The sequence below is a fragment of the Zootoca vivipara genome, chromosome 11 (genome assembly GCF_963506605.1).
Source record: "Zootoca vivipara chromosome 11, rZooViv1.1, whole genome shotgun sequence".
In the NCBI taxonomy this organism is placed as follows: domain Eukaryota; kingdom Metazoa; phylum Chordata; class Lepidosauria; order Squamata; family Lacertidae; genus Zootoca; species Zootoca vivipara.
Genome location: NC_083286.1, coordinates 43645778 through 43673009, shown reverse-complemented (window position 1 = coordinate 43673009; position 27232 = coordinate 43645778). Strand labels below are relative to the sequence as shown.

General features: G+C 41.3%; 1 protein-coding gene across 5 annotated transcripts in view; it reads left to right on the top strand.

Moving 5' to 3' along the window:
* PARP8 (poly(ADP-ribose) polymerase family member 8) overlaps nt 1-27232 on the top strand; it is a 168811-nt gene that overhangs the window by 81313 nt on the left and 60266 nt on the right. For 3 of the 5 annotated variants that reach the window (XM_035100408.2, XM_060280307.1, XM_035100413.2), the window contains 5 exons: nt 2407-2477; nt 6246-6326; nt 19613-19707; nt 24665-24725; nt 27089-27179. In XM_035100408.2, coding sequence (XP_034956299.2) covers nt 2407-2477; nt 6246-6326; nt 19613-19707; nt 24665-24725; nt 27089-27179 — 399 coding nt within the window. The remainder of the gene's footprint in view (nt 1-2406; nt 2478-6245; nt 6327-19612; nt 19708-24664; nt 24726-27088; nt 27180-27232) is intronic. The other 2 variants (XM_060280306.1, XM_060280308.1) reach the window with 1 other exon arrangement.

The following is a 27232-nucleotide window of genomic DNA, read 5'->3' as shown; positions in this document are numbered from 1 at the left end:
TTGTGCCAATTCTTGTACTAGCTTTGCCATATGCGCCAGAACCCTATGTCTGTGTATGCAACTACTGCCGCAAGAATGACATTCGCCCAAAAAATGGAAAGAAGAAGAAGTCCCGAGAAAAGAAGAATGGCTACAGAAATTCATGGACTATGCAGAAAGGGCAAAACTTACCGGAAGAATTAAGAAATCAAGACAACCAACTTTTTATTAAGGAAAGGAAATTGTTTATTGAATATTTACAAACAAATTGTAAACAAATTAAGACATTAGCAGGGTTACTGGAAAAACTTGCAGATTCTAAAACATATATGAATTAGATGAGGAAAAGAATAAATACAGTGGTACCGTGTTTCTCACATTTTAAGACGTGCCTATAAAATAAGCCATGGCACGATTTTCATGCTTTGAAAAAATATAAGACATACCCCGAAAATAAGCCGTAGTGCTACCGTAAGTGCAGTTCTAGAGGGCCTTGCCAAAACACCCAGCAGCGCGCACCGTGTGGAGCCCCGAGCCAGCGGGACCCAGCTGAAGCGCCAACAAAGCCTCAATCGTCCTGTGCTGGGAAACGTTGTGGCTGTGGGGTGGTGGAGGTTACTCTGGCTACCCGGTGCTGCTCCTTTCACCCTCCGCTGTTCGTGGCGTGCAGCAGCAGCAAACTGGAAGGGCCAAGCAGCGCCTTGTGGTCTGCAGAAACGCTCACACAGTGCAGGATTGTTTTCCAATTATCTCGGGACAGTCGCTCCATGTGGAGCCATAACTTGCCGTTCTCTTTCGCCGTGTAGCGCCAGCGATTATTCCCCTCCTCCCTTTCTGCCCGCTCTCTCTCCCCTCCTCCCTTCCTTTCCCCTTGGCACGGAAAGCAAAGTCCTAGCTGCTGGGGCTCACGCTGAAGTTTCCCTTTTCTCTTTCGGTTATTACTAATCTAATTCGAAAAGATAATAGGCAGGCGGCGAGAAAACGGATCGGCGCGAGGCATGCGTGCGCTCGCGATTGTGTGCAGTCGAAGTTGTGAGTCTGGGTCACAAAAGTGATTTCGGCGGCCCTCGGTGACGCACCCGGGGTGCCCCGCTTCTGCCAAGCCCGGGCATTGCCGCCGCCGCGCGCGCGCCGCACCGCCCAACCAGATCGCTTCCTTCCTGCAGAGCGCCAGCACTGGGCGGGGGGAACTCGTGGGGTTTCTTCCCAGCTTTGCCTTGGCAAAGCGCAAAGTTTTGGGTTGGGAAGAGTTCAAACCATGCCTTACAAAACACACACACACACACAGAGCGCCGGATCATTTTTTAAAAAATGATGGTAATAATACATCCTGTACAGGAAGGAGTTGTATTAGTGTGTGAAGCATGAATGGGACTGCAAGGCGGGGAGTTACGATCTCTTGCACTCTGGGCGGGTAGAACAGGCGATGATGGATCCCCTGTTGGCGAAGGAGGGTGAAAGAGAAAGAAGAAGAAAAAGCCCAGAGCGCGCTGCTGGGTCCCGCTGGCTCGGGGCTCCATGCGGCGCGCGCTGCTGGGCGCTTTGTCGGCGCTTCAGCAGCAGCAGCAACTTACCGGTTAGTAAAAAATAATAATAAGACACCCCCCGAAAATAAGCCATAGGCTTATTTTCTTGAGTAAAATAAATATAAGACATGTCTTAAAATGTGAGAAACACGGTACCTCTACTTACGAATAACTCTACTTATGAATGTTTCTACTTACGAACGGAGCTCCATCCGCCATCTTGGATGCAGTTTAGATAGGATTTTTTCTACTTACGAATTTTTAGATAGGGTTCCTTCGACTTACAATTTTTTTCTCCCATTGCATTCCTTTGGGATTCGACTTACAATTTTTTTCGACTTATGAATGTGCGTTCGGAACGCATTAAATTCGTAAGTAGAGGTACCACTGTAGAGTTAATTGGGATATGCAGAAGAAGAAGAAGAAGAAAAGAGGGTAAATTCATGGAACCGCTGAAAAAGAGAGAGGGAAGTCGACGTTTGATATGTGGGAATTGTTTAATTTTTGTTGTTGTTGAAATGTAAATCTAAAAAACAGAACCCCATGTCTGTTTCCCTGCCCCACTGCTTTCTGCACATCAAAGTGAAAAAGGGTCAATAACTCTGTGGTAGAGCACATGATGTATACACAGAGAGTCCCATGTTCATTACCTTCATCTCCAGTTGGTGGAGGTGGGAAAGACCTCTGATAGACACTCTGGAGATCTGCTAAGCCAGAGTGGATAATACAGTCATAGATAGATAGACAGACTGATTGACCCAGTCTCAGGCAGATTCTTATGGTTTAGTTCTGTCCTGCGGGTATTTATATCAAAGTCCAGGGTCACTGACCAGAAAGTTCCCCTTAGCATTCTTACCTGCTAACTTTGTCCTCTTTCCCCCTTTTTCTTTTCTTTTTCCAGAATTGCGAAAAACCAGTGATGTCAACTGTTGCTTATCCATAAAATCAAGGTTGCAAAGGGAAAATGGAGAGGTACAGTGTTGCTTTGTTAGTGCAATGCTTGCAAACAGATCACGGAGTAAATTAAGAAAAGCCAGAGAAACCACTTTTGCCAAATTAGGATGGTCAGAGGAGCCCCAGCTTTTGTCCAAAGGTCTATTCACTCTTTAGTGGAATGCGCACACAGAACTGTCCCTGCCAGAGAAATGAATAGGATGATATCATGTCCATGGAACCTGTGTGTACAGGTTATCTGATGTGAATAAAATCTGAAGACTGGCTGGTAGTCCAGTCGTAAATAAACATTGATCAATCAAGCAATAAATAAAAGTGGTGTGATCTTCCATCAGTAGTGATGTTGCAGACACTTGTTATGATCTGGTCTAGAATACAAATTTGTCGACCTAGTAATGCTCAGACCCAGGTGGCGCTGTGGTTAAACCACTGAGCCTAGGGCTTGCTGATCAGAAGGTTGGCGGTTCGAATCCCTGTGACGGGGTGAGCTCCCGTTGCTTGGTCCCAGCTCCTGCCAACCTAGCAGTTCGAAAGCACGTCAAAGTGCAAGTAGATAAATAGGAACCGCTACAGCGGGAAGGTAAATGGCATTTCCATGTGCTGCTCTGGTTTGCCAGAAGCGGCTTTGTCATGCTGGCCACATGACCTGGAAGCTATACGCCGGCTCCCTCGGCCAATAATGCGAGATGAGCGCGCAACCGCAGAGTCGGTCACGACTGGACCTAATGGTCAGGGGTCCCTTTACCTTAGTAATGCTCAGAAACAATAATTGCCAAATATTATGTCTCTCTCAAGTTCTTTCCCGCTCCAAATGGGAAAACAAGATTTTGAACATTTTCAGAGAGCTGTCCCCCCCCCCTTTTCTTTTTACTTGTATTGATTTTAATGCTGGGAACCAACTGATTTGCACACACCACATTGAGTGGGTGGCAGGGAGAAGAGGGATTTTAAGGCTGTGGAAAGAGGTCTAAATAAGAAAGCACTACTGGGCCTATGGGAAGAAAGAACAAAAGGTTGTCTCACCAAGCTTTGGGAACCTTCATCTTCCAAATATCTAATTGCATAAAGAGACTCTGTCTGCTGTTTCCCTCGCTTGGTCAGTGGTCTTACTCAATATAAAGCAGTTTCTTATGTTCCTAGAAGTGTCTCAAGTTGTTGCATGGCAGAGACTACATTGAATCCAAACAGCCTGGAAAAGGATTTTTGAAACCTAGTTTTACTGAGGGGGTACAATCTATTAGGTGCCTCTCTTTCATAAAATTCAGTGCTGCTGTGAAACTCTCATTTCAGTGGGAACTGGGCAAGAGTTGTGCCTACGAACATTCACAGCATGCTATTCCATTTTATGATTTGATCATCTGTGATGATGATGCATTTGAGAAGGCTCCTTCGTTACAGCGAACTGTAGATGTTGCAGCATGTTTCCCCTTTCGTTAAGGTTACTTATAGGGAGAAAATAAAATAAATCAGCATATTTTTTTCCAGAAAATTGGGTGATCCTTAAAAAAAAAGTCTTCTTGTTTAATACTTCTTGACAGTACAGTTTTCCTGTCTATGTACATGAAGCACATAAAGCAAGAATTTGAAGGTAACTGTAAAAAGATTAGAATCACAAGCTGTGGAAATTGCTGGCAAATGGAATGTGATTTTGAGCAGATCTCTCTTGCTTTTATTCTCTGATAGTTACACAGCTGATTTCCATTCAGTTACAGACCTGTGTACAAGACATGAATGAAGAAAGTACAATAGCCTAGATCAAAAATGGTTTTGATCAAAGGGGGAAATGTGGGTAATGGGATTCTAATATATACAGTAATGTAGTCATTATGTAAACTGCAGGGATATGACATTGCTAGTTACCTGCTATGTGTCCTCTGTGTAGCTCAGTGTTTATAGAACCTTGTTTAAATAGCTGTCCTCCTGGTTCTGCAACCTTCTGATGATTCAAACGCTGAAATTTCCTCCAAATAGAGAAATGAACGAAGCATGCTATTATGTGAAGGGTTCCTCCAGGACAGTCTATTGCCTGAAGAGTTGGGAAAGTATTTTCAGTTTCTCAGTGTCTGAATTGTACATTTAGACAACAGTTTTGCAGGAATGGAATAATGCTAAAATGCTTAGGGGCCAGCACCAAGTATTTAGATGCCCAAGATTTATTTATTTTGTGGACCTGGCTGCATTATGTTACAAGTCACTGTTAGTACATAGTAATGACATAAGGCTAATTCACTGGATAAAAAAAACAAAAAATTAAAATGCTATGCACAGTTTTGCATGGAAACAGAAGAGAAGAGAAGAGAGAAAAGAGAGAGAGAGAAACTAGTATGAACGAGTACACTGAATGTGATTTGGACATGTCTTAGATTGGTCAAACAATTCTTCATTAAACAGGAGCTGACACAGTTACTACAGATGGAAAAGGACGTTTATTTTCATGTAGATTCTCTGATATTTAGAATATAACGGACACTGCGGTCACTGCACTGAAGTTAATGAGCATTGCTTGGGTAGGTTTTCTAATAGCTGATATATTCCATTTTACACACAGGAAGCCAGCACCCATTTCCATATACTTTCTAGGCTGTTGTGATCATATAGAGATCTTGTGCATTCAACCTGGACCATGCACCATTTACAGTCTCGCTTGTGTACACAGTCACACTTTTGTGAACTGTATAAATTGGGATATCTCTTTACTGCTTCAGAGAATCCCCAAGAATGTATTCACAGCTAATAGTAACTTAGTGCCTAGATCAGTGTGCCACCCTGTGTGATGACCTCATCAGGTAGTTTGGTGTTTCCTTTGGCCAAGCTCCTGCTGGCCTCCCTGAAGCCGTCCATTTTACATGGGATACTTTGAGGCCTAAGGCGAACGCAGCAAGGACCCAGCTTTGGTAGAGACCTGTTTCTTTTTAGTAACAACACTTCACTTTTGCGTAGCTCTTTCAAGTGTCCAGAGCACGTCACATTCATAGCTGTGATTCTTCAACCACCCTGTAAATTGGCAATATCATTACAGTGGTGCCTCCCAAGACGAATTTAATTCGTTCCGCAAGTCAATTCATTTTGCGAAAAATTCGTCTTGTGAATCGCGGTTTCCCATAGGAATGCACTGAAATTTCTCTTTTTGCCCATAGGAACACATTTATTAAATTTCAATGCATTCCTATGGGAAACCGCGATTCGCAGGACAAATTTTTCGCAAAATGAATTCGTCTTGCGAGTCACCATCAGATCGCAAGATGCGTTCGTCTTGCAAAAAAATTGTCTTGCAGGGCATTCGTCTTGCGAGGTACCACTGTATTCCTCTCTCTCACACATACAGTCCATATTATAGATCAAGAGTGTGCAACCTTTTTTTTCAGCCCAAGGTCCACGTTAATTCCTAGGCAACCTTCCAGGGACCATATAGTGAGCAGAGTCAGATGCAAAAGTGGGTGGAACAATCAATGCAGTGTTAGCTTCCTCTTCCCCCAACTTCCATCCCGTAGAATACATTAAAGGATGTATTCTAGCCAGGCTAAGAAACCATTCAATAAGGATGTGAAGCAAGGTTAGAGGGAGTCCTGAGGGCCATAGCGGAAGTCTTAGAGGGCTGTGATAGAGGGGCTTACCTAAAGCTTCCTAGTGATTTCATGGCAGAGCTGTCATTCAAACCAGGGACTTCTTGGCTCATTGTTCAGAATTAGCTAGTGCTGCACAAGCTTCCAATAGTTGAAGAAGAGGAAGGTAAAAAAGAGAGAGCTGTATTTCAAGTTTACTCAGTTCATCTGCTTTTCTTTTAAGCAGGAATCAAGGCACAGTAGTGCGGTTGAAGAAGATTCAGAAGGAGATAATGACTCAGAAGAGTTTTACTATGGTGGGCAGGTAAGAGAGAATAATTATTCATCTTGTTAAAAATTAAAAGCAGAAGTTATCTGAAGAGTGTGCGGGTGGGAAATCACCTCTGCAGCTCTTTTTTCATCTTCCCTTTGGAAAATACATTTAATTTGGTAAACATTTATTATTTAAAAGAAAAACCCACACCCCTAGTTTTGATGGTAACTTGCTTTGAAATAATTGAGCCATCACTTCTTAAGAGAGATTTTAGTGGCATGGCACCAATAATAACACAGTACTGGATTTCATTGATTTGAAGCCTGTTTGCAGCACAGCAAATCATGTGATGATTGTATATCAGTGATGAATCCTGTGTAGCTTGCCTATGAAGCTGTAGGACAGGTTCCTTAGCTACATTTGTGAACAAGCCCAGTCCCCACTGAGCTCGTGTACCCATTGCCTTTTCCTGTATGGCCCTGAAGGGGGGGGGAGACTGGAAGCTTTGACTTTTAGGTTAACCACAGTTTAGCGTGTCATCCAAACACTCAACTGTGGTTAATTTTAACTATGTTTAGTGAAGCAAGCCAAACTATGGTTTGAAGATGGCTTGTTTCCACTAAGCATAGTTGTGTTTAACCACAGTTTGCATGGGTTTGTACAGCATGGCAAGCTGCAGTTAATCTTATATGAGCATAGAAGCTTCTGATCTGCTTGGCAGTATTATTATTTCAGCCGTGCCAGAGGAGGAGGTGGGAGCAGGCGAGCCTGGCGGTTCTTATGATTTTTCTTATGCAAGCGCACACATGTAATGGATTGACAGCAGATAGATAATGGAGGGCTTAGCAAAGTCTATTTGCAGAAAATGCACTCATGCTTTTGGACTGCTTCTGCAGCTTATTTTTAAAGACATATGCATGCTTACACATGTACTGGATTGAGCACACATACCTAGGAAGGGTTTCACAAAGTCTGTCTTCTGGAAAAGACCAAGTAATTGAGCAAACCTGTACAAAACATGTTCAATTAATGCCAATCTTAAAATGTGATCTGAAGAGCTGAGTTTCATATATTTATCCTTCACACATTTACCCATCTGCAACCCTAGACTCACTTATCTATGAGTAAGCCCCACTGAATTCACTGTGACATACTTCTGAGTAAATATGCATAGGCTTACACTGGAGTTTGGAAATAAAACCCCACTAATTCCAGTGGAATATAGCATTCAAGTAAATGTGTTTAGGAACTGCAGCCTTAACGAAATGGCACAAAAAAACCCCCAAGGTGTTATATGGTTCCGACTGAGCTAAAAATGTACCCCAGTATTTTTCAATATTAAAAAGTCAGTTACAGTACATAACTTTTTTTCCCCAATCCAGAATAGCGGTGTCCATTTTTGGAGCTTTTAAATCTGATTCACCTTGAGATTTGCTGATTATTATTATTTTTCCTTTTTAAAGCAGGACTTCATTCCCCCCCCCCCTGCCTTGTTTCTTGCTCTCTCGGTGGAATTGAAAATACTTAGCATAGCCTCTTTCCAAAAGAGGAATGAAAGTGCTGTCCCCATTGTGGTGTCTTTTGTGAGAACAATGAAAGGTTTGATTAGGGCACTTTCTTCAACTCATCTTTTTTGGTGCTCAGAAGTTGCTTCTCATGCTTTAGGTCCTTTGTAAGACACATTTGAAACAAAATGTCAGTGAATCTGTACAATCGTTAATGAAATCTTGTTGGAGAGACTGTCCTCTATGAAATCCTCTAAACGCCGGCTGGGAACTTTTCAGGCCTTTTTGTGTAACCTTCCTCCTCTGTATTCTGCCTTTGATCCTATGCCATTTTATTCCACTTACATAAGAAGGCAAAACTTGCATTGCTGGATCAGAACAAAGTTCCATCTGATTCAGTGTACTTCCTTCAACAATGACCTACCAGATGCTTGTAGAACAGGGGGAAAGAACCTCGGACCCCAAAAAGCATGTTAGGAGACCTCTATTCACTTCACAGAGCTACAATTTCCAGAGTTCCCTGTGAAGAGGGATTGACTGTGAAACCACTCTGGGAATTGCAGCCGTTGGAGGGGGATAGGGACCAACTCTCAGCATTTTAAACCAAACTGCAGTTCCCAGGATACTTTTCAGGAAACCACGACTGCTCAAATTGTCATGACATGGCTTTAAATGCCTAGTGCAGATCATAGAATCATAAAGTTCGAAGAGACCCACCCAAGAGCCATCTAGTCCAACCCCCTGCAATGCAGGAATCTCAACTAAAGCATCTGTGACAGATGGCCATCCTTCTGTCCCATTTAAACAATTCAAACTGTACAGTGATGCCTCGCGAGACGAAATTAATTCGTTCCGCGAGTCGTTTCGTATTGTGAAAATTTCGTCTTGCGAAGCGCGGTTTCCCATGGGATTTAAAACAAACCAAAACAAAAATTCGTCTTGCGAAGCATGGCCATAGAAAAATTCATCTTGCGAGTCACCAAAAAAATCACAAAACGCTTTCGTCTTGCGAGTTTTTTGTTGCATGAGGCATTTGTCTTGCGAGGCATCAATGTATATCAATGTTACAACAGCAGTATGTAATGGAAGGTTTAAGAGGACAGTCTCATTCGTAGGCAAGGCAACTCTGTTGCCTCTCTTAAACAGGACATAGCTGTAACAGGAAACTCCTGGCTGGCTCCATCCATATACAGTACAACTAAGTCCAGTGATGCTTAGTGACGTAGCGAAATTTTGGGCAATAGCTATGCAGTTTTTTGTTTTGTTTTTTAGAAAATGAATTTGTGTTATGAATCATTTTCTCTCTGTGTATGTGTATAATAACCCGAAGGAATTCAACCAAGAGAAGTAGCAATAAAGTGTATGCTGTTGTGGACAAACTAGCAATTACATTTGTCCTAAAGGAAAACAAAATTAGTACAAGAGGCATAGTTTGTTGGCACTCGGCACTCAAGACACCTAAATTGTATATTAGAAGGCAAATAGAGCATGAGGCAAGATGAGGGATTAGTACAAACAAGCGTTCAGGAGGGGAAACAGGCAGACAGGTTTTGAAATGGAATTTTAAAAGGCAGAGCCAGAAAGATGAAACATAGTTCTCGGGCTCAGGAAAAAGAAAGCAAGATGGTAGATCAAGAAAGGAAGGAAGGAAGGAAGGAAGGAGGATGTCAAGCAATGGAAGCCTAAGATAAACATCATTAGGAAAAAGGATGCTATGAAATTGCACAGGTCCTCAGTTTTTACTTCAGAACGAGCTGGTGGGATTCCTGAATCTCTCATCTCCTTCTTGTAAGGGGGAATTCTGGGAGCATCTACTTGCCCAAATCTTCCCAGGAAGGGGGGGGGAGGGTAGCAGAGATCTGAGAGAAGCAACTGCTCACTGGCAGAATCGGCTCCCTTGGTCTCAACCCTTAATGCAGAAAGTAGGCAGAGCATATATTAAACTCCAGATTCATGCTTCTGGGTGTAGACCACTGTGAGGCATGGATCAGACCATGTTGTAGCCAGAAGGGAACTTCCAATATTCCTTGTTACCATCATAAAGAAGCTACTGATGTAGATGCTGAGGGCACTGAAACTATGGGTTTGTTGGAGGATAGTATCCCTGTTGCTATGTGATTCTTAAGACTGTATTTTTCTCACCCACAAAGAAAAAGGTCCTTCTGCAGTATTTTCTCTAAACATTCTCTGTGTGGTGGCTCCCTCCACAACAAAGCTAGGTCTTGTGGAGGGTCCAAGATGGCGGCCAATCTGCCCTGAGAAAACTACTGGAGAAATTCACTGAAATGGTCTTCCAAATTTCTCTATGCACAAACTGGGTGAAGTATTTCAACAGGCCTTTTACACACAGCTCCAGTTTTTAGTAGTCTGAACCAAACAGATGTGACACGAAGAGCTGTGAGCGATGGAGAGATTATAAGACAGTGGCGGCGAAGAAGAAAACTCTGCTTTGATCTTTGATAAAAGGGGTTCTTTACTCCTGCCAGTCACCTGTGCAGAATTCTTCAGGAGAGAGAAAAATGCTTTCCTTCTCTAGAACAACAGTCAAAAATCTATATTATGTCTCTGTTTAACAGCTCCTCTCTTCTAAACACAATCCATTCAGGCACAGGAAAGTGATACCTTTTATCTTCGCAGGTATTTTACTTTTCACTGTGAAAGTTTTTTTTTTTAAAAAAAACATACTTTTTATTAATTTTACAAAATACAAAAAAAAAACGGTACATACATAAACACCTTTTCCACCTCCTTCCTACCCACCCACATGGGTCCTCCCCTGCCACAGAAGTATCCCATGTATGTGAACAGTCAGAGATGGTCCATTTTATGCTTGGATTTCTGTCCTCCTCCCCCTCCCCTGACCCCAAAGCCCCCCCTGCCACCAGGGAGCTCCAGCAAACCAGGGCAGTACGCAGGAGGCCATCCATCCAACCATCTATTGTCATACCAAAAAAAGAGAAAAATAGAAATAGGAAAAAAGAGAAAAAAGAAAGGGCAAAAAAAGAGAAAAAAACAATACAAAACAGAAAAAATTTTCTTACATTCATAATTGTAAAACCATATTTTGTGGGCTTCCCCTCCCCCCCCTTCCCCGGTTTTCATCCCTTTTTTATCATCTGCAACAGTTTCTTACTTTATAAAAATACACCTTTGTATCTTATACAACTTATAAATCAATTGTTAACATTTTCATCTAATATTCAAATCACTGAAAAATCAAACTCCCATTTTATCTTCCCGTGCCTAATTTTTACTCCCTCTATAAGCCTTCATATTTTCACATTTTTCCAAAATCCATTCACTTTTAAAACTATAACTATTCTCAATTTAACCTTACATCCCCGATTACCGGCTCCACCCCCCCAATCCAGCAAATTCCATAATCAGCAGACCAGTTATAAACCTGTTAATCCATCCTTATAATCACAACATCACTTTCCCTTCACCCCACCCCCTGTTTACAGTCTTTTGCCATCCAGGCCACCATACAGGACCCCTGAATTTCTTCTCTTCTCTGCATATTTTTTCCTTCTTCCCTGTGGGTGTTCTGGAGTTCCAATAATACCAATCGTGCCCCCCTCAAAGGCAGGGCACTCCATCCAACTTTTTGTAGAGTAAAGTCATCATTTTTTTCGTGGTGTGCTTCATTTTGTGTTGAATCATCACAGTCCTCATCTTCATCTTTTCCTTCCAAATCACAGTCACCATCATTGTCATTCTCACATTCATCTTTTTCAGTGTCAAAAGCTTCATCTTCTAAAAAATCATATTCTGCCATCACCATCTGAAATTTTTGCTGTAACTCTTGCCGTCGTGTCTCCTCTTGACATAGCTCTATTCTTGTTTCCCACATTAAGGTCAAAACAGACCGCTGGAACTCAGGGGAACACTTTTTTGTTGACATAATTCAATCCTGCCAAGGTCAAAACTTGTCACGTGGGGTGGAATATGATCACAGTTTATTTTCTCGACTCCATTTTAACAAGCTGGCTGCATTCTTCAAGTCTTATTAACAATAAAGTTCGAACTCACATTTCACAAACATTTAAACCAAAAAAGAAATTCCACAAAGTCCAGAAATACAAAGTGAAATAAAAATTGACTTATAAATCCTGATCAACTCACTGGGTTGTCTGGGCTGCCGGCTCCCGAGGAAAAGAAAGGTTTTTCTTAGTCTTTACCTCTTGCTGCAGGGCACTCAGAACCACAGTCTCTCTCCCCTTTCACCCTGCATCAAAGGGGAGATTCTCTTTGATGCCTTTGAGGGATCCTTTTGAATTGCAAATCTTCTGTTTACGGCTTCGGGTTTCTATTTACTGTCTCTTTTGTTGCCGTGGGGGGGGGTGGCTTCCTCTTTTCTCCCCTCTCTCCCAGATCCAAATTGTTTTATAATCCAAATCGTGAGGTTACTTACAGTCTTGTTTCCAATCGTTTTATTTTCGGAAGAATCCAGCGCTCTCCGCCTTCGGCTTGAAGCTTCTCCCTGCTAGAATAACGTTGCCGCTCAAAATGGCCCCCGCGACTTCTACCCTCCTCGCTCCGGAGCTCTTATTAGAGCTAGCCGAAGGGTTGGGGAGTCCGGATTGGGGCTGTGCCGAGCAAATTTGCCCCCGGGACGCCCTTCCCGAGGTTCTAAGGGGCGCAGCGTCGCTCTCGCTGCCCTCCCCACTCCTAGCAGGGACGGGCCGTCTCGGAGACGAGACGAAACCCCGCCGATCGGCGCTGGCGCTGAACCCGGAAGCCCTCACTGTGAAAGTTTTTGTTTGCTCTTCTCTCTAAATTGTAAACAGAGATGTGCTTGTCCAAGCAAAAGCATGTATGGTTAGTTTTTTGGCTGTGTTGCTCCTAGAATCTGTTCATTGACAGACAAAACAACAATCCTATATTTAAATTTGACACTCGCCAGCTATTTGTATGTGTTTCTCCTTAGAATGAGTGACACTATACGTATTTTACTTATAACATATAACTATTGAATTGGATTCTGTTTCTACTCACTAGAAGTGTTATGTCAGAAATAGTTTTGTTTTATTTAAGACATTTATCTATCACTTAATTATTCACATTTCTAAAGAGAAAAATAATCCACAGAACATGAGATAATAATAATAATAAAAATATCACTACCTTTGGGGCTACCTTTGAAGGTGACCCAGAAACTACAACTAATCCAGAATGTGGCAGCTAGACTGGTGACTGGGAGCAGCCGCCGAGACCACATAACACCAGTCTTGAAAGACCTACATTGGCTCCTGGTACGTTTCTGAGCACAATTCAAGGTGTTGGTGCTGACCTTTATAGCCCTAAATGGCCTCGGGCCAGTATACCTGAAGGAGTGTCTCCACCCTCATCGTTCTGCCTAGACACTGAGGTCCAGTGCCGAGGGCCTTCTGCCGGTTCCCTCGTTGCGAGAAGCCAAGTTGCAGGGAACTAGGCAGAGGGCCTTCTCGGTGGTGGCGCCTGCCCTGTGGAACGCCCTCCCACCAGAGGTCAAAGAGAACAACAACTACCAGACTTTTAGAAGACATCTGAAGGCAGCCCTGTTTAGAGAAGCTTTTAATGCTTAATAGATTATTGTATTTTAATATTCTGTTGGAAGCTGCCCAGAGTGTCTGGGGAAGCCCAGCCAGATGGGCGGGGTATAAATAATAAATTATAATTATTATAATTATAATTATCACAAAACCAAATGCTACCTTAAAATGCTGCCTTAGTTTTAAGAGTCTTAGTCATACACCTGAAGCAAAGAGGGTACTTGTCCAATCTCAGCTGGGAGGAAGTTCTGCAGACCTGGCACCACTGCACTGAACACACAGCTCCTCATAGTTAAAAGCCATGTATCTCCCCCAAAGATCTCAGTGATCAGATTGGGATATAAGGGAACAGGTGATCCTTAAGATAACCGGAACTCATGTTGTTATGGGCCTTGTAAACTGATTCAAGAACCATGAACCTTTTGAAATGTGATACACAGGCATCCAGACTGTATGTCATCCGATTCTCCTACCCCATCCCACCAGACGTTTGAATGTATCTACAGTGGTACCTCGGTTTAAGTACACAATTGGTTCCGGAAGTTTGTACTTAACCTGAAGCGTACTTAACCTGAAGCGAACTTTCCCATTGAAAGTAATGGAAAGTGGATTAATCCATTCCAGACGGTCCGCGGAGTACTTAAACTGAAGCGTACTTAACCTGAAGCGAACTTTCCCATTGAAAGTAATGGAAAGTGGATTAATCCATTCCAGACAGGTCCGCGGAGTACTCAACCTGAAGCATACTTAACCCGAAGTATGAGTGTAATTGGTTCCGGAAGTCCATACTTAACCTGAAGCATACTTAACCTGAAGCGAACTTTCCCATTGAAAGTAATGGAAAGTGGATTAATCCGTTCCAGACGGGTCCGCGGAGTACTTAAACTGAAAGTACTCAAACTGAAGCATACTTAAACCGAGGTATGACTGCAGATAAGTGTTTCCAAACCTCTTCCCCTTTTCCCAGAAAAAAAGGCTTATTCAAACTTACCTAGAGAAAGAAAATATTTGCCTTTAAAAGTTCCTAGACAGATGGATAACACAAGCAGAGACTGGTGCACAGGCCGTCTTGACAGACAAATCCCTGTGCACACACACACAAAGACAGATCTGAAACACATACCAACGTAGGCTGATGGAATGATACACACAGAGACATCTGCTGCTTGGGCAAATGCATCCTGCTCTGGTCCATATCCACGAACAAAACTTTCATTTCTCAAGATGCTTCGCTGTACTCTTCAGAGTGCAGGTAAGGGATCACATTTCTAAAGAATTTCCTAGTGCCCAATAAAAGAATTTCCTAGTGCCCTCCAGATATCCCATCAGTCCTAGCTATTTCCTGATTTCAGCAGTATCCCAGACAGAAGCTCGGATTCCTGTCTTATATAAGTGTTGCTAGTATGCATATGCTAATAATGCATATGCTAATAATAATGCATAATCTAATAATCCTCTTTAACAGGTGTGATCCTGGCCAGCATTCCAACCATCATTGGTTGAGTTTAACTAGTCTGGCTTTTTGACTTGTTAGCTGTATCGGAAGTACGTTTTTAAACAAACAAACAAACAAACAAACAAACAATATTTTAGGATTAAGCTTCAGACCTAGTCATTTTAAGCATCTGCTGAATGTGACTTCTTTGAATATCAAGTAATTAGCCCCTTAGCAGGAGAACTGAATGTTATATTCACTATTCTGATTAAGGTCTGAGACTCCCTGACATCATCACAGGCAAAATTGCACATTAGTGTTTGACTTTCTATGAGATACAAGACTACCCTGTTTCTTCCTATTTACACTATATTAATGTAAATCTATTTTGTATTGACTTCATTGGAGTCTTAGCTTTATGGGCTGTTAGAGTCATTGAAAATTTCCATGGGTCTGGTTGACGAGCTAGGGATAATGGAAGTTTTCAAATCATCACTTGGATGGCTAATATTTTCTACTATCTGCCGCACCAGGTTCATAGCAACCGTAGCTTTTTACAGTCCAATTCAGAAGACGGCAGATAGGCTATAATTCTGTCATAAGTTTATTGTGAACCCATTTCTTCTCTTTGGCTCTCTCCCACTTTCTTCTTACCATCCCACCACCAGTTCTGTGGCTGCCATTCCTCAAGGCTTTCAGTGGCAGTGTAGATTAAAAAAACCCAAATCCAACTAGATGTGTGGCTGCTTCCCATGCTGAGATTTCCCCCTTTCGGGTGATGCTGTCATTACCACATAATTTGCCACTGACCTGTGTCTTCTAAAAGTGTTGAATGGACCAATGGAGGAGGCTATTCTCCTAATGCAGACATCTACTCCAGGCATGGCCAAACTCGGCCCTCCAGATGTTTTGGGACTACAACTCCCATCATCCCTAGCTAACAGGACCAGTGGTCAGGGATGATGGGAATTGTAGTCCCAAAACATCTGGAGGGCCGAGTTTGGGGATGCCTGATCTACTCCCATTGTGGGGGAAAAATAATCTTCGATTCTTGCTGTGGCATTTTGAAATAGAGCATAGTATCATTGGTCTAGGGAGACTGGGGGCTAACTCTGCATGACATAGATGAAGTTTTATTAGGGTAAGCCCTCAGTGCACCCAAAAAACAAACAAACAAACAAACAAATATACCTGCCCAGTACAAAGTTCATTGCATCTAGGTTAGGAATGGATGGGTTTCTTTTTAGTCAATGTTTCATACATCACTTTCATGCTCAGGTGTCAGTTCCATCCCATTGGATGGAAAAAACCCCATGGATTTTCTCTGAAAATGTTGTATCATTCAAAATAGGCATTTTAAAGCACATTATGATACTTTTTCTTTTAGTTGTGTCACAACACTGGAGAAGTGCAAGATTCAATAGATAGTTCTGTTGCAATCCGCACATTCTTCCAGGAGGTGCATATCAGGTCAGTTCATACTAGAATTCACAAAGATTTAATTCTTAACTTCCCTAAATCAAAGAAAACCTCTCCTGAAGCAGGATAGTTTAAATCAGATTTTGTTTGAAGGAATGCAGCCTCTTTCTTGCCATTTTAACTCCACAGTAATGTACCTTAACATTATTATATGAGTCCTATTTCAATTTAAACAGGCCAAATAATGTTTGCATCAATTTCCTTCCTTTTCATTTTTACCCAAAAGACTTTTTGCAAAACCCTTTCATTTACATTTCCAAGAAAAAATAGACTGTTTAATGAAGGATAATTAATTTTTAAGGGCTCCAGATGAGGTGAAAATACTGCTGAGGGGGACTGAATTTTTACTGGTACTGTGTGGGATTGTGGTACAGAGGGAATGCAAGATAATCCAATAAATGAAATTCCCTCTGCAGAACCTCTCTCTCTCTCTCTCTCTCTCTCTCTCTCTCTCTCTCTCTCTCTCTCTCTCTCTCTGTGTGTGTGTGTGTGTGTGTTTGACTTTGGATATCACACAGCAAAGAGATTACTTTAATCAGAGTTTTCTGTCATTGGGTATTAATTGACAGAAGGTATTGCATCTATTTAACCTTCCAAAGACCAGGAATCTCTTATGACCCCCCCTTTTTTTGGTGGTGGTGGTGTTACCAGTCTGGGCTCTGTGGTAGAGTGTGCTTTGCGTGCAAAAGGTCCTAGGTTCATTCTTTGGTGTCACCTGGTCAGGCTGAGAAAAGATCCTGCCTGAAGCCCCAAAGAGATGTTGCCAGTCGGTAGCAACAATTGGTAGTGATCTCTCCTCCACTCTTTTCATGCCTCTTCTGGTTCTGGGAGACAAGGGGAGAGGAAAGCTTTATTTATTTATTTATTTATTTATTTATTTATTTATTTATTTATTATTTGTACCCCGACCATCTGGCTAGGTTTCCCCAGGCACTCTGGGTGGCTTCCAACAAAAAATTAAAATACATTAAAATGTCACACATTAAAAACTTCCCTGAACAGGGCTGCCTTCAGGTGTCTTCTAAATGTCAGGTAGTTATTTATCTCTTTGACATCTGATGGGAGGGCGTTCCACAGGGTGGGCGCTACTACCGAGAAAGCCCTCTGCCTGGTTCCCTATAGCTTTGCTTCTCGCAGTGAGGGAACCGCCAGAAGGCGCTTGACGCTAATGTGATGATGTCGGAGTGGGAAAAATTGTGGAAGAAAGGTATGAAATTTACGGCTTGTACGGTGTTGAAGGAAAATTTGATGAAAATGATGTATAGATGGTATCTGACGCCGGTCAAGCTAGCTAAAATGTACCACAAAAGCGACAATAAATGTTGGAAATGTAAACAGGATGTTGGCTCATTCTACCATATGTGGTGGACATGCCCTAAGATAAAAGGCTTCTGGGAAATGATTTACAATGAATTGAAAAAGATGTTTAAGAACACATTTTCGAAAAAACCGGAAGCCTTTTTGCTTGGAATAATTGGGGAAGAAATTCCCAAGGAGGATGTTAATCTGTTTATGTATGCCACCACAGCTGCTAGGATTTTATTAGCAAAATATTGGAAAAAAGAAGAATTGCCTTCGAAGCAGGAATGGCAAATGAAAATGATGGACTATATGGAATTGGCAGAATTGACAGGAAGACTCCGGGACCAGACAAATGACAAAGTTTCAAAGGACTGGAAGAAATTTAAAATGTATATAGGGAATGTATTCGATAATTAGAGTTTGAATATCCAGGAAAGTAAAGAGGTTAAGGCATTAGGGAAACAATAGAAGATTAAAAGTTTGAAATTAGGGTAAATGATATGAAGATGAATTAATTTGGAAGTTTTAAAGGGATTGCATGATGGGAAAGAAGATGATTTAGAAACTGCTATAGAAGTTTATAAAAATGAAAATCAGATAGTAGGGAATTGGGGAAGCCTGAAGACAATGAGCATTAAAATGGAAGAGAAATGATATATTTTTCTGTTATATTTTTGTATTTTGTATTTTGATGTTTTTGATACGTTTTTGTATTTTGTATGTTTGTTGTATGTTTGTTGAAAAAATGTTCAATAAAAAATATTACAAAAAAAAAAACAACAGAAGGCGCTTGACGCTGGACCTCAGTGTCCGGGTAGAACGATGGGGGAGGAGATGCTCCTTCAGGTATACTGGGCCGAGGCCGTTTAGGGCTTTGAAGGTCAACACGAACACTTTGAATTGTGCTTGGAAACGTACTGGGAGCCAATGTAGGTCTTTCAGGACCAGTGGTCTCGGTGGCCACCCCCCAGTCACCAGTCTAGCTGCCGCATTCTGGATTAGTTGTAGTTTCCGGGTCACCTTCAAAGGTAGCCCCACATAGAGCGCATTGCAGTAGTCCAAGTGGGAGATAACTAGAGCATGCACCACTCTGGCGAGACAGTCCACGGGCAGATAGGGTTTCAGCCCGCTTGTTGCAGCAGCAGGAGGAGACACCCATGACTCTCGACCAGCCTGATTCATCTCTGCCTCTTGATCTCCCTCCTTCCACTCGTCTGCTTCAGCTTCTTCCTCTGATTCTTGACTTCTCTGTCTAATAATAATAATAATAATAATAATAATATTTATTATTTATACCCCACCCATCTGGCTGGGTTTCCCCAGCCACTCTGGGCGGCTTCCAACAAAACATTAAAATACAATAATCTATTAAACATTAAAAGCTTCCCTAAACAGGGCTGCCTTCAGATGCCTCCTAAAAGTCTGGTAGTTGTTTTTCTCTTTGACATCTGGCGAGAGGGTATTCCACAGGGCGAGTGCCACTACCGAGAAGTCAAAGACTTTCCCAACTCACTGAGCCCTTTTACCCCTTCAGTACTTACACCTCCTCTTCCCAGTCTTCTCCTCCTTCTCCCTGTGACCACTCATCATCACTGTCCTACCACCAGTCCCTGGACTCTGAGCCTTCTTCCCTTGGTGGTTCCCCAGCTGGTTCCTCCCACTATTCCTCTGTATTTGTATAAGGTCACCCAACATTATTGTTCTCTGTATAATGTAACTGCAGGATATCTATAAATGCCAGTTGCTTGGGGAAATCAACAGGCAAGGCTGTTGAAATTATTTCAGAATTTGCAAGCTGCTGTACGCTCAGTGAATATCCAAACAGTGTATGCAATCAACCCTTCTGCCATGTTCTTGTTGTGGGCATCCTAAACCCACTTGCCTAGTATTGCAGAAAACAAAGCAGACATTTGGTCTCATCCACTGAGAATTCTTTTTTAATGCTCTTATACGTTTTGCATTTCCCTGTGTTTCTGCCACAAGGTAACCTCAACTTTGGACCAGTCATTGATGACGGGTTGGGGGGGGGTTACTAAGAAGGAAAACCTCCCAGCAAAACTTATTTCCCATTTTTCTCTGCAGGTTAGTTATGATGGAGAACTTCACAAGCACCCACAGTTGGAAGCGGACTTGGCAGCAGTGAGAGAGATCTATGGGCCAAATGCAGTTTCTCTCAGGTATCTACATATCTCTTTGCGAAGGTGAATTAAGGATGACTCTGTAGCTAAGAAGAAGATGGCAAATTAATATAGCTTAGCACTGAGGGGAAGCTGTATATCTGGTATCTAAAACTGAGTAAATAAAGGCTTCTACAGTAAGGTTTCCAGGGACATCCCCCAGATTTACAAATCAGTCCCCTGACAAAATCCATCTATTTAGTAGGAAGTTGAAAAGTGTCCCCGGACTCATTGAAAAAAATCTGGTAACCTTATTCTACAGGGGAATCTCTGTTTCAGAACAAGCAGGAGCATGCCCTGTCATTTCCTGCATATGCAGAGGAAAAAAGAAATTGAATAGTTTTTCCCCCCCAGGTGTCTGGATCTGCCCCCCTCCCCTTTGGTTGCATTAAATTTACTGAAATTTAAGATGCTGTTTGTTATACAGTGGTACCTCTACTTACGAATTTAATGCGTTCTGAACGCACATTCATAAGTTGAAAAAATTTCTAAGTCGAATCCCATAGGAATGCATTGGGAGAAAAAAAATCGTAAGTCGAAGCAACCCTATCTAAAAATTCGTAAGTAGAAATAATCCTATCTAAACAGCATCCAAGATGGCGGACGGAGCTCCGTTCGTAAGTAGAAACATTCGTAAGTAGAGTTATTCGTAAGTAGAGGTACCACTGTATAGTGAGTCCAGCCAGTGATAGTATAGTAACATCTTTATTCATGGCAGCAAGCAAGTAAACACACACACACACACACACACACACACACACACACACACACACACACACACACCTCAGCCCTGCTGCTATATATAGGCACTTGGGCTAGCCTACCCAACCCAGGTGAAGCTAATTAAAAGCAGTCACTACCTCCCTTAACTAGTTCCTGCCTGCTCTGCTACTGTGCTGTGCCTGCAAATTCAATACACAACACTGTTCTTGGGGTCACTGCTAAATGTCTTTGGCCATTTGAAGCCTTCGGGTGATTAAATAAGCAGTTTTTGGCAGTTCAGGGCTGCATCCTAAGCACACTTGCTAAACTTCTTTGAATATACCGGGACTTCACTTCCAAGCAAACACCCATTGGATTGTGCTGCATCATAGTTAGCCAAGTTCACCCATAACACTAAGCCAAACCATGGATTAGCACAAACAAACAAAACAGAGAAGATGGTGGCTGCTTTGTTCCTCCTCTGGTCCTGTTGCTGCAATGCCTCTGCGAACTATGCCACAGTTTGGCTTAAGCATTAATGTCCGGACATAAGTTTGTGGCTTATCTCCCCCAGACAAACCACAAGTGGTAAGCCATAGTACAAACCTGGGCTACAGCTCAAGGTTAGTTTGGAGCAAGAAAAACCACAAGCCTGGGTTTGGATGGCAAACTCTGGCTTAGTCCATAGCACCCACACATTTGATTATTCATGCTAAGCCATGGTTTGGCTGAGCATTATGTCTGAACTTGGTCAGGCTGCTAATTCATAAACTCTGTGGTACCTGAATATCCAACATAATTTTAGTGAAAGAGATCAGTCAAATGTCTAGTTAACCTGAAGAACACCTAAAAGAACAGTCTGCTTCCGTCATTGTGTTTAATTTGCCATTTCATCTTCATGGATTCAATTCTTAGAGTACTTTACAAGTGACCATTCCTCATCACCATTTCAGACTGTCTCTATTTTAGCATAGAATAAAATATAAAAAGTTGTCAGAATTTGAACATGAGCTGTGCATATGTTTCTCTCTCCATTTAGTGAAGCCAAATTAATATTCCTTAGAATCCATTTGTTTCATTCTGCTGAGTGGCATATGAATTGAATTTGTGAATGTACGTTGCACTTCCTTAGACAATACGACTAAAGGAAAATCTTACTTTCATTACGTGCCATTTTGAATTAAGTGGAAATTCATTAAGTACAGAGCGTATTGGAAATTAAAGGCCAGACATGGAATGAAGAAGATAATCATTTAATTGCAAGGCTGATAACAGCTATAGTTGGGGAAGCAATGCATACCTTCCTAATAAGCTCCCTTAGGCTCCACAAGCTATGAAAGTAAATGTTAACTTCTTATAAAAACGTCAGCGTGCTCCATTTCTTCAGTACCTGCTTCATTATAATTTGTGGGATCTTCTGAGGCCCAATTCATTTAATAACTGGCTGCTTCTGGCTTGCAAAAGAAAAGAAAAAACCAAACAACCACAAAACATTTTACATTTTTTCTCTGTGCCACTGTTGAAAGTGCTTACAAGTTCCTTGGTGGTCAAAACATGCTCCTCTGAATTTTCATGCAACTCAATCCAGTGCCACCTAGTGGCTAAACCATATAATGACATTATCCACACGGTTGTCCTAAGAGACATCTTGTGCCTAGAATAGAAAATCCAAATAGCAAATCTCCAGTGTAGCCTCCCCATACTTGACTGGACAGATGCCATGATATCATTACTGCACTGAATGCTCCACAGTATGTGCAAAGAGTCATTGAGGCAGAATTTAGCATTGTTACAATATCATGAGGGATAATGTTTATGACTGGTACCTTGATATACTAACACTTGATGAGTTTTTAGTGATAGCCAGTATCTCTCGCCATCCAGCAGGCTATATGGGGGCTTAATTACCTTATCTGGGATTTAAACTTCTTATTGCTACTGTTGATTCTGTTGTGATTTTACATGATCTTTGTACTCCCACCCTGGGATCATGCTGTGATGGGAGTGGCTTTAAAATTCTGGGTAGAGATCAGTGTCAGACTATTACAACTGTTCCATATGGGCATGCAGTGCAGCTTGCCAGATGGAAATATCCTCACTCTCCTCCCTATTGCGTGCTGTTCTGAGTGTTCTCACCTCCCCAGAGCAAGGTTTTTTTGGGGGGGGGGTATACATGAGAGGAGAGGAGGATAAGCCCCATTGTGCAAGTGGAAGTCCTTGTACAGTACAGGGCTTCTGTTGATCGGCTGCATTAGGTGAATCCCACCCATTGTAAACAAACAAAAGAAATTGAACATACCGAAGCCATATACTTAATGATAACCTGAGTAAACAAATTGTGTCCCGTATATTTATTGAGAACCTAAGCAAACACAGAAGACCCATAAAAATGTATTCTTAGTATCTTGGCTTTACTCGATAGGTTGTAGGTGTTGCTAAACCAATTTTTAACTGTGAGGTTTTGTCTTAAGGCCCTATCTCTCAATACTCAATGTGTAAAGTGTAGCATGGAAGCATAACACAAGCAATCTTGTTGAAATGCTAGAAGTTTGTGCATATATTATGCATTGGTGAATTCTGCGCTTACTGCTTGATAGCTTTAAGAGGAGAACTTTAAAGTTTAGGTTTTCTTCCCTGCATATGCATATTGATCAAAATATTTAATATAGATAAGTTGCTCTTGTTCTAAAATACTACCAGTATTACAATTTTCTTTTTGAATCAGTGTGTGTGTGTGTGTGTGTGTGTGTGTGTGTGTGTGCGTGTGTGTGTTGGTTTATTTATATGCTACTTTTTTGACCAGATGCACCCAAAGTGATGAATGACATATTAATACAGGAGAAAGAGACAAGGAAAGCACAGCCAATGCAATGAGTCAATCGGAACAAGATAAAACAGAAAAATCATCAAATATTTGCCCGTCACACTGGATGCGCATTATTAAATTTCATTCACGCTCTCATTTTACAGACACTGTTGGAATAACATTTTCTCTGTAAAGCTTACTCAACTAGAGAACAGTCAATCGATTTTGCCCTAATATTTCAAGACACTGCTATTATTGTATGTTTGTTTTATCGTAAATATTTAAGATGTAGTCCAGCTAAATTTAAAGCAAACCACTTTATTTCAGCGGGAGAGCTCAGTACATTGTTAAATGCCTCAGGACCAAAATACCTCAAGGACTGCCATTCCTCATATAAACCAGCCCAGACTCTGCATTAATCAACTTTGGCCCATCTTTGTGTACCTCCTCCATGTGAGGTTTTTCAATCCGGGAGTTGGCACCTATGGTCCCTGGTAGAACAATGGTTTTGTTTCCACAAACAGACAAAACAAGTCAAGGTGTACAAAGAACAGAATAACACATTGTGATCCTGAACCATACTTCTAATGAAATTGAACAGGAAGTGTGAAACCACAATCAAAATGTAAAATATTTATTTTCTCACTCTTACAGGCTGCAATAGTCTGTGGGAATCCTGTTGCTTTCACAGAGGTGTCCGTTTTGTGTGGCTTTTTCCAAAAGTTAATTATTTTAAAATAATGACTTGGTGAAAGTCAGCAATATATGGCAATGCTGCTTCATAACTAAGTCTTTGGAGCTGCTGCATCGCACCAGCTGTGTCTTAGAATGGAAATTATTTTGGCTGTTTTGGATTGCACATTCATTTCTTCCATTTCATTTTTGTGGCTTAGCATGGAAATTCATTTTCACCATTAAAACCACATCTCCAAATGTAAGCTAAAATGCCACTCACTTCCCAAACGCTTCCTGTTGGAAGTTATCCTGCCATAGTCTCCTCCAATTTCTTTACGCTGAAGACACATGAAGCTATTGTCTATCAGACTATACATTTGTCCTTCCAGCTCACTACTGTAATGTCTGCTGTGGCTGTTAGTATCTCTCTGGGATCTGAGGCAAAATATATATCTCTTCATTTGCTACCTGAGATTTTTATGCAGCGATACTGGAGACTGTATATAATATCTGCTGTGTGCAAATTATCAGCTCTGCTGCTGAGGTACGGTCTCAGCAAAAGCCATGCAGAGGTGACATTGGAACCACTTTGGTGTGGGTGAACAGAACCTATTCAATACTGCAAGAAATCCCATTTTTATGTTGGAAGAAACAGGGTTGAATATACAGTTGACTGTCTCCTAGTTCTATATTCTTCAATCTGCTGATAGGATATCTCTTTCAGATAGTCACAAGTATCAAAGTTAGCTGTAACATGCTGTTCTTTCCTTTCAGGGAATATGGAGCCATTGATGATGTAGACATTGATCTGCATATTGATGTTAGCTTTCTTGATGTAAGTAATTGAACCATATGGTAATATAGCAATCATTAATACATATCTGCCTTTGTTTTTCATCAAGATGTGTAGTCAGCCACACACTGGAACATAGCTTCTTTTTTCTTTCTTTTTTTACCACCAGAAGCTTCCATTGCATGAGTCTGTTTTCAGTAGAAACATTTTTGTGATAGGTTCCATGCAACTCTTAAATATTTGGTGTAGTGGTATACATTTATGTCACGATGACTTAAAATGATACTGCTTTCTCCATTAATATTAAAGTTTACAGCAGGAGACAAGGGACCTGGTGTAATAGTCCTCGCATTAGTTCTTCATGTTAAGTTTTGGTTTGCTGTGTTTGCAAGAAACTGTGTAAAGTTTAGGAAAGACAGGAAAGATATCCCATGGGCCATATTGCATATCCTCCAGCCATTTACTCCATGGGCGGATGGTTTTTGGTCCAAAAGTGCCTTTTTGAATGGCATGTGTCATCCACAGTAGTGGCCTACTGCACACTAGGGTAGAGCGTGCCATTTTAGGAAGTAAAACTTAATTTTTGCAAATTCCTTCAGTGGAGTTCTTAAAAATATATTTTTGGGTGTGAGGAATTCAAATCTGCTATTATTTTTTGTGATCAGACAACAGTGAGCTTGGTAAGTCTACATTTGATTCAGAAGCACATAAACTGCTTTTGGAAAACCAAAGAATTTTAATTTTGCATTCTGAAAATGTCAGGTAATTCATCATCATCATCATCATCATCATCATCATCATCATCATCATATACAACTGCAAGTACTTGGCAATCATTTTTAGTGATTTCTGTGCAATTTTACACACATTTTATTTACCAAGCAAAACTAAATTATATTAATTTAACCAAAATATATTTTGAATTCCCAAATCATGTTACAACTTTTCAGCACCCCTCATTTTGGGAATTTGAAAGTTGAAAATGTGTGTGTGTTTTCTATTTTGCACAAGACCTTGTACACAAAGGAGCATTAGAACTGTGACAGGACCTATCTTTTGTAGCACTGTGTGAACCCTTTTAGAAAACCACAGGCAAACTTTTACCAAATAGTGCTAGTGTCTGTTTTCCTTCCACACCCAGAGGGAATGGATTCTCAATGACAGGGAGGAGTTGTGTTCCTCTCCATCTTGGATTAGTATCTGAACTGAAGAAGAATTTGGTGGCATGTGTGTGACAATGCTTGGCTCTTATAGGAAGATGATGAGTTGCCAAGATTTGTCATCCAAGCCAAGAAATGCAAAGTTCAGGCCAAAATCTCTATGAAAGAAAGCACTATTTTGTTTTAAATGTAGTGGGATAAATTTTACCATTTCTTCATTTAAAACCATTTTTGACCTTTTCCATTGCTGCAAAACCACAAAGTTTTCCTCAGTCGGCTTTTAGTAACTGGGATGTTTAGTTCATGCCAAAATTTATCGGTATAGAGATCATAACTGTGACCAATAAATCAGGAATTGGATTCTAATCATCTTTTTATGTAACTTTGTTCAGAATTAACATTTTTGATGTGGCTTTTAGATGGCAATCGCTCATGATTCAAATGGTTTGTAAGATCTTTGTCCATTATCACATTTAACAGCTGTACCATATAGGAACGAATGTTCCTTCAACAGTTATCATGCTTGAAGAAGAACTTTTATTTTAAATGTAGATATTTCGTGGAGGAAATTCAGGGCAATTTATGGGAACAAAGCAGCCCACTTTCTTATAAGTCACACCTCACTAAGTAAAAGCTGTTAACCATAGACTATAGTTTAATGAAGCCATCCTATTTCTGACTCTGAAACTGAAATATATTTGAGGGTAATCTAGAAGTAATGGGATGAATTTATTTGGACAAAGGCAACTGTCCTATACTCACTAGGAGCAAGCCACTGTAGGGGTAAGTGGGACTGACTTCAAGTAAATCTGTATAGAATCAGGTTGCATGCGACTAAAGGTGGAAACCATAGTGCGTAGATACCTGCGTAGCCCATCCCTCGCTCCCCATTCTGGGGGAATAAAACAAGAAGACTAACTTTTGTACAACTTCATTTCTGCAAACCTATGGGATAAAATGATGCCCATGGCAGAGATTTGTATAGGTACCACGGGAAGGGGAAAGTTCCATATTCTTCTCATTTGTGAATCCCATTTCTGTCAAAATCCAGTTCATGCTTTATTACTGACCTCTTTCCAGTTACTAGTATCAAGTAGAAGCTGATAGAACTCATGCCTTGGCAAATCAATCTAGACAGCAACTTAGGCCAGCACATTCATTTCCTTTGCCAGCCCTGGAAGCAAGAATGGCGGGATTTGAACCTGATGATAATGGCTAATGGCTTCTGTTGTGCTCTTGATTCAGGAAGAGATTGCAGTGGCATGGGACGTGATCCGCACAGAGCCTATAATTGTGCGGTTGCACTGTTCACTCACGCAATATCTAAATGGCCCCGGTAAGTCGCTTTTGTCGTTCCTTTTTCCTATGCAATGCCTTCGTAGGGAGTCC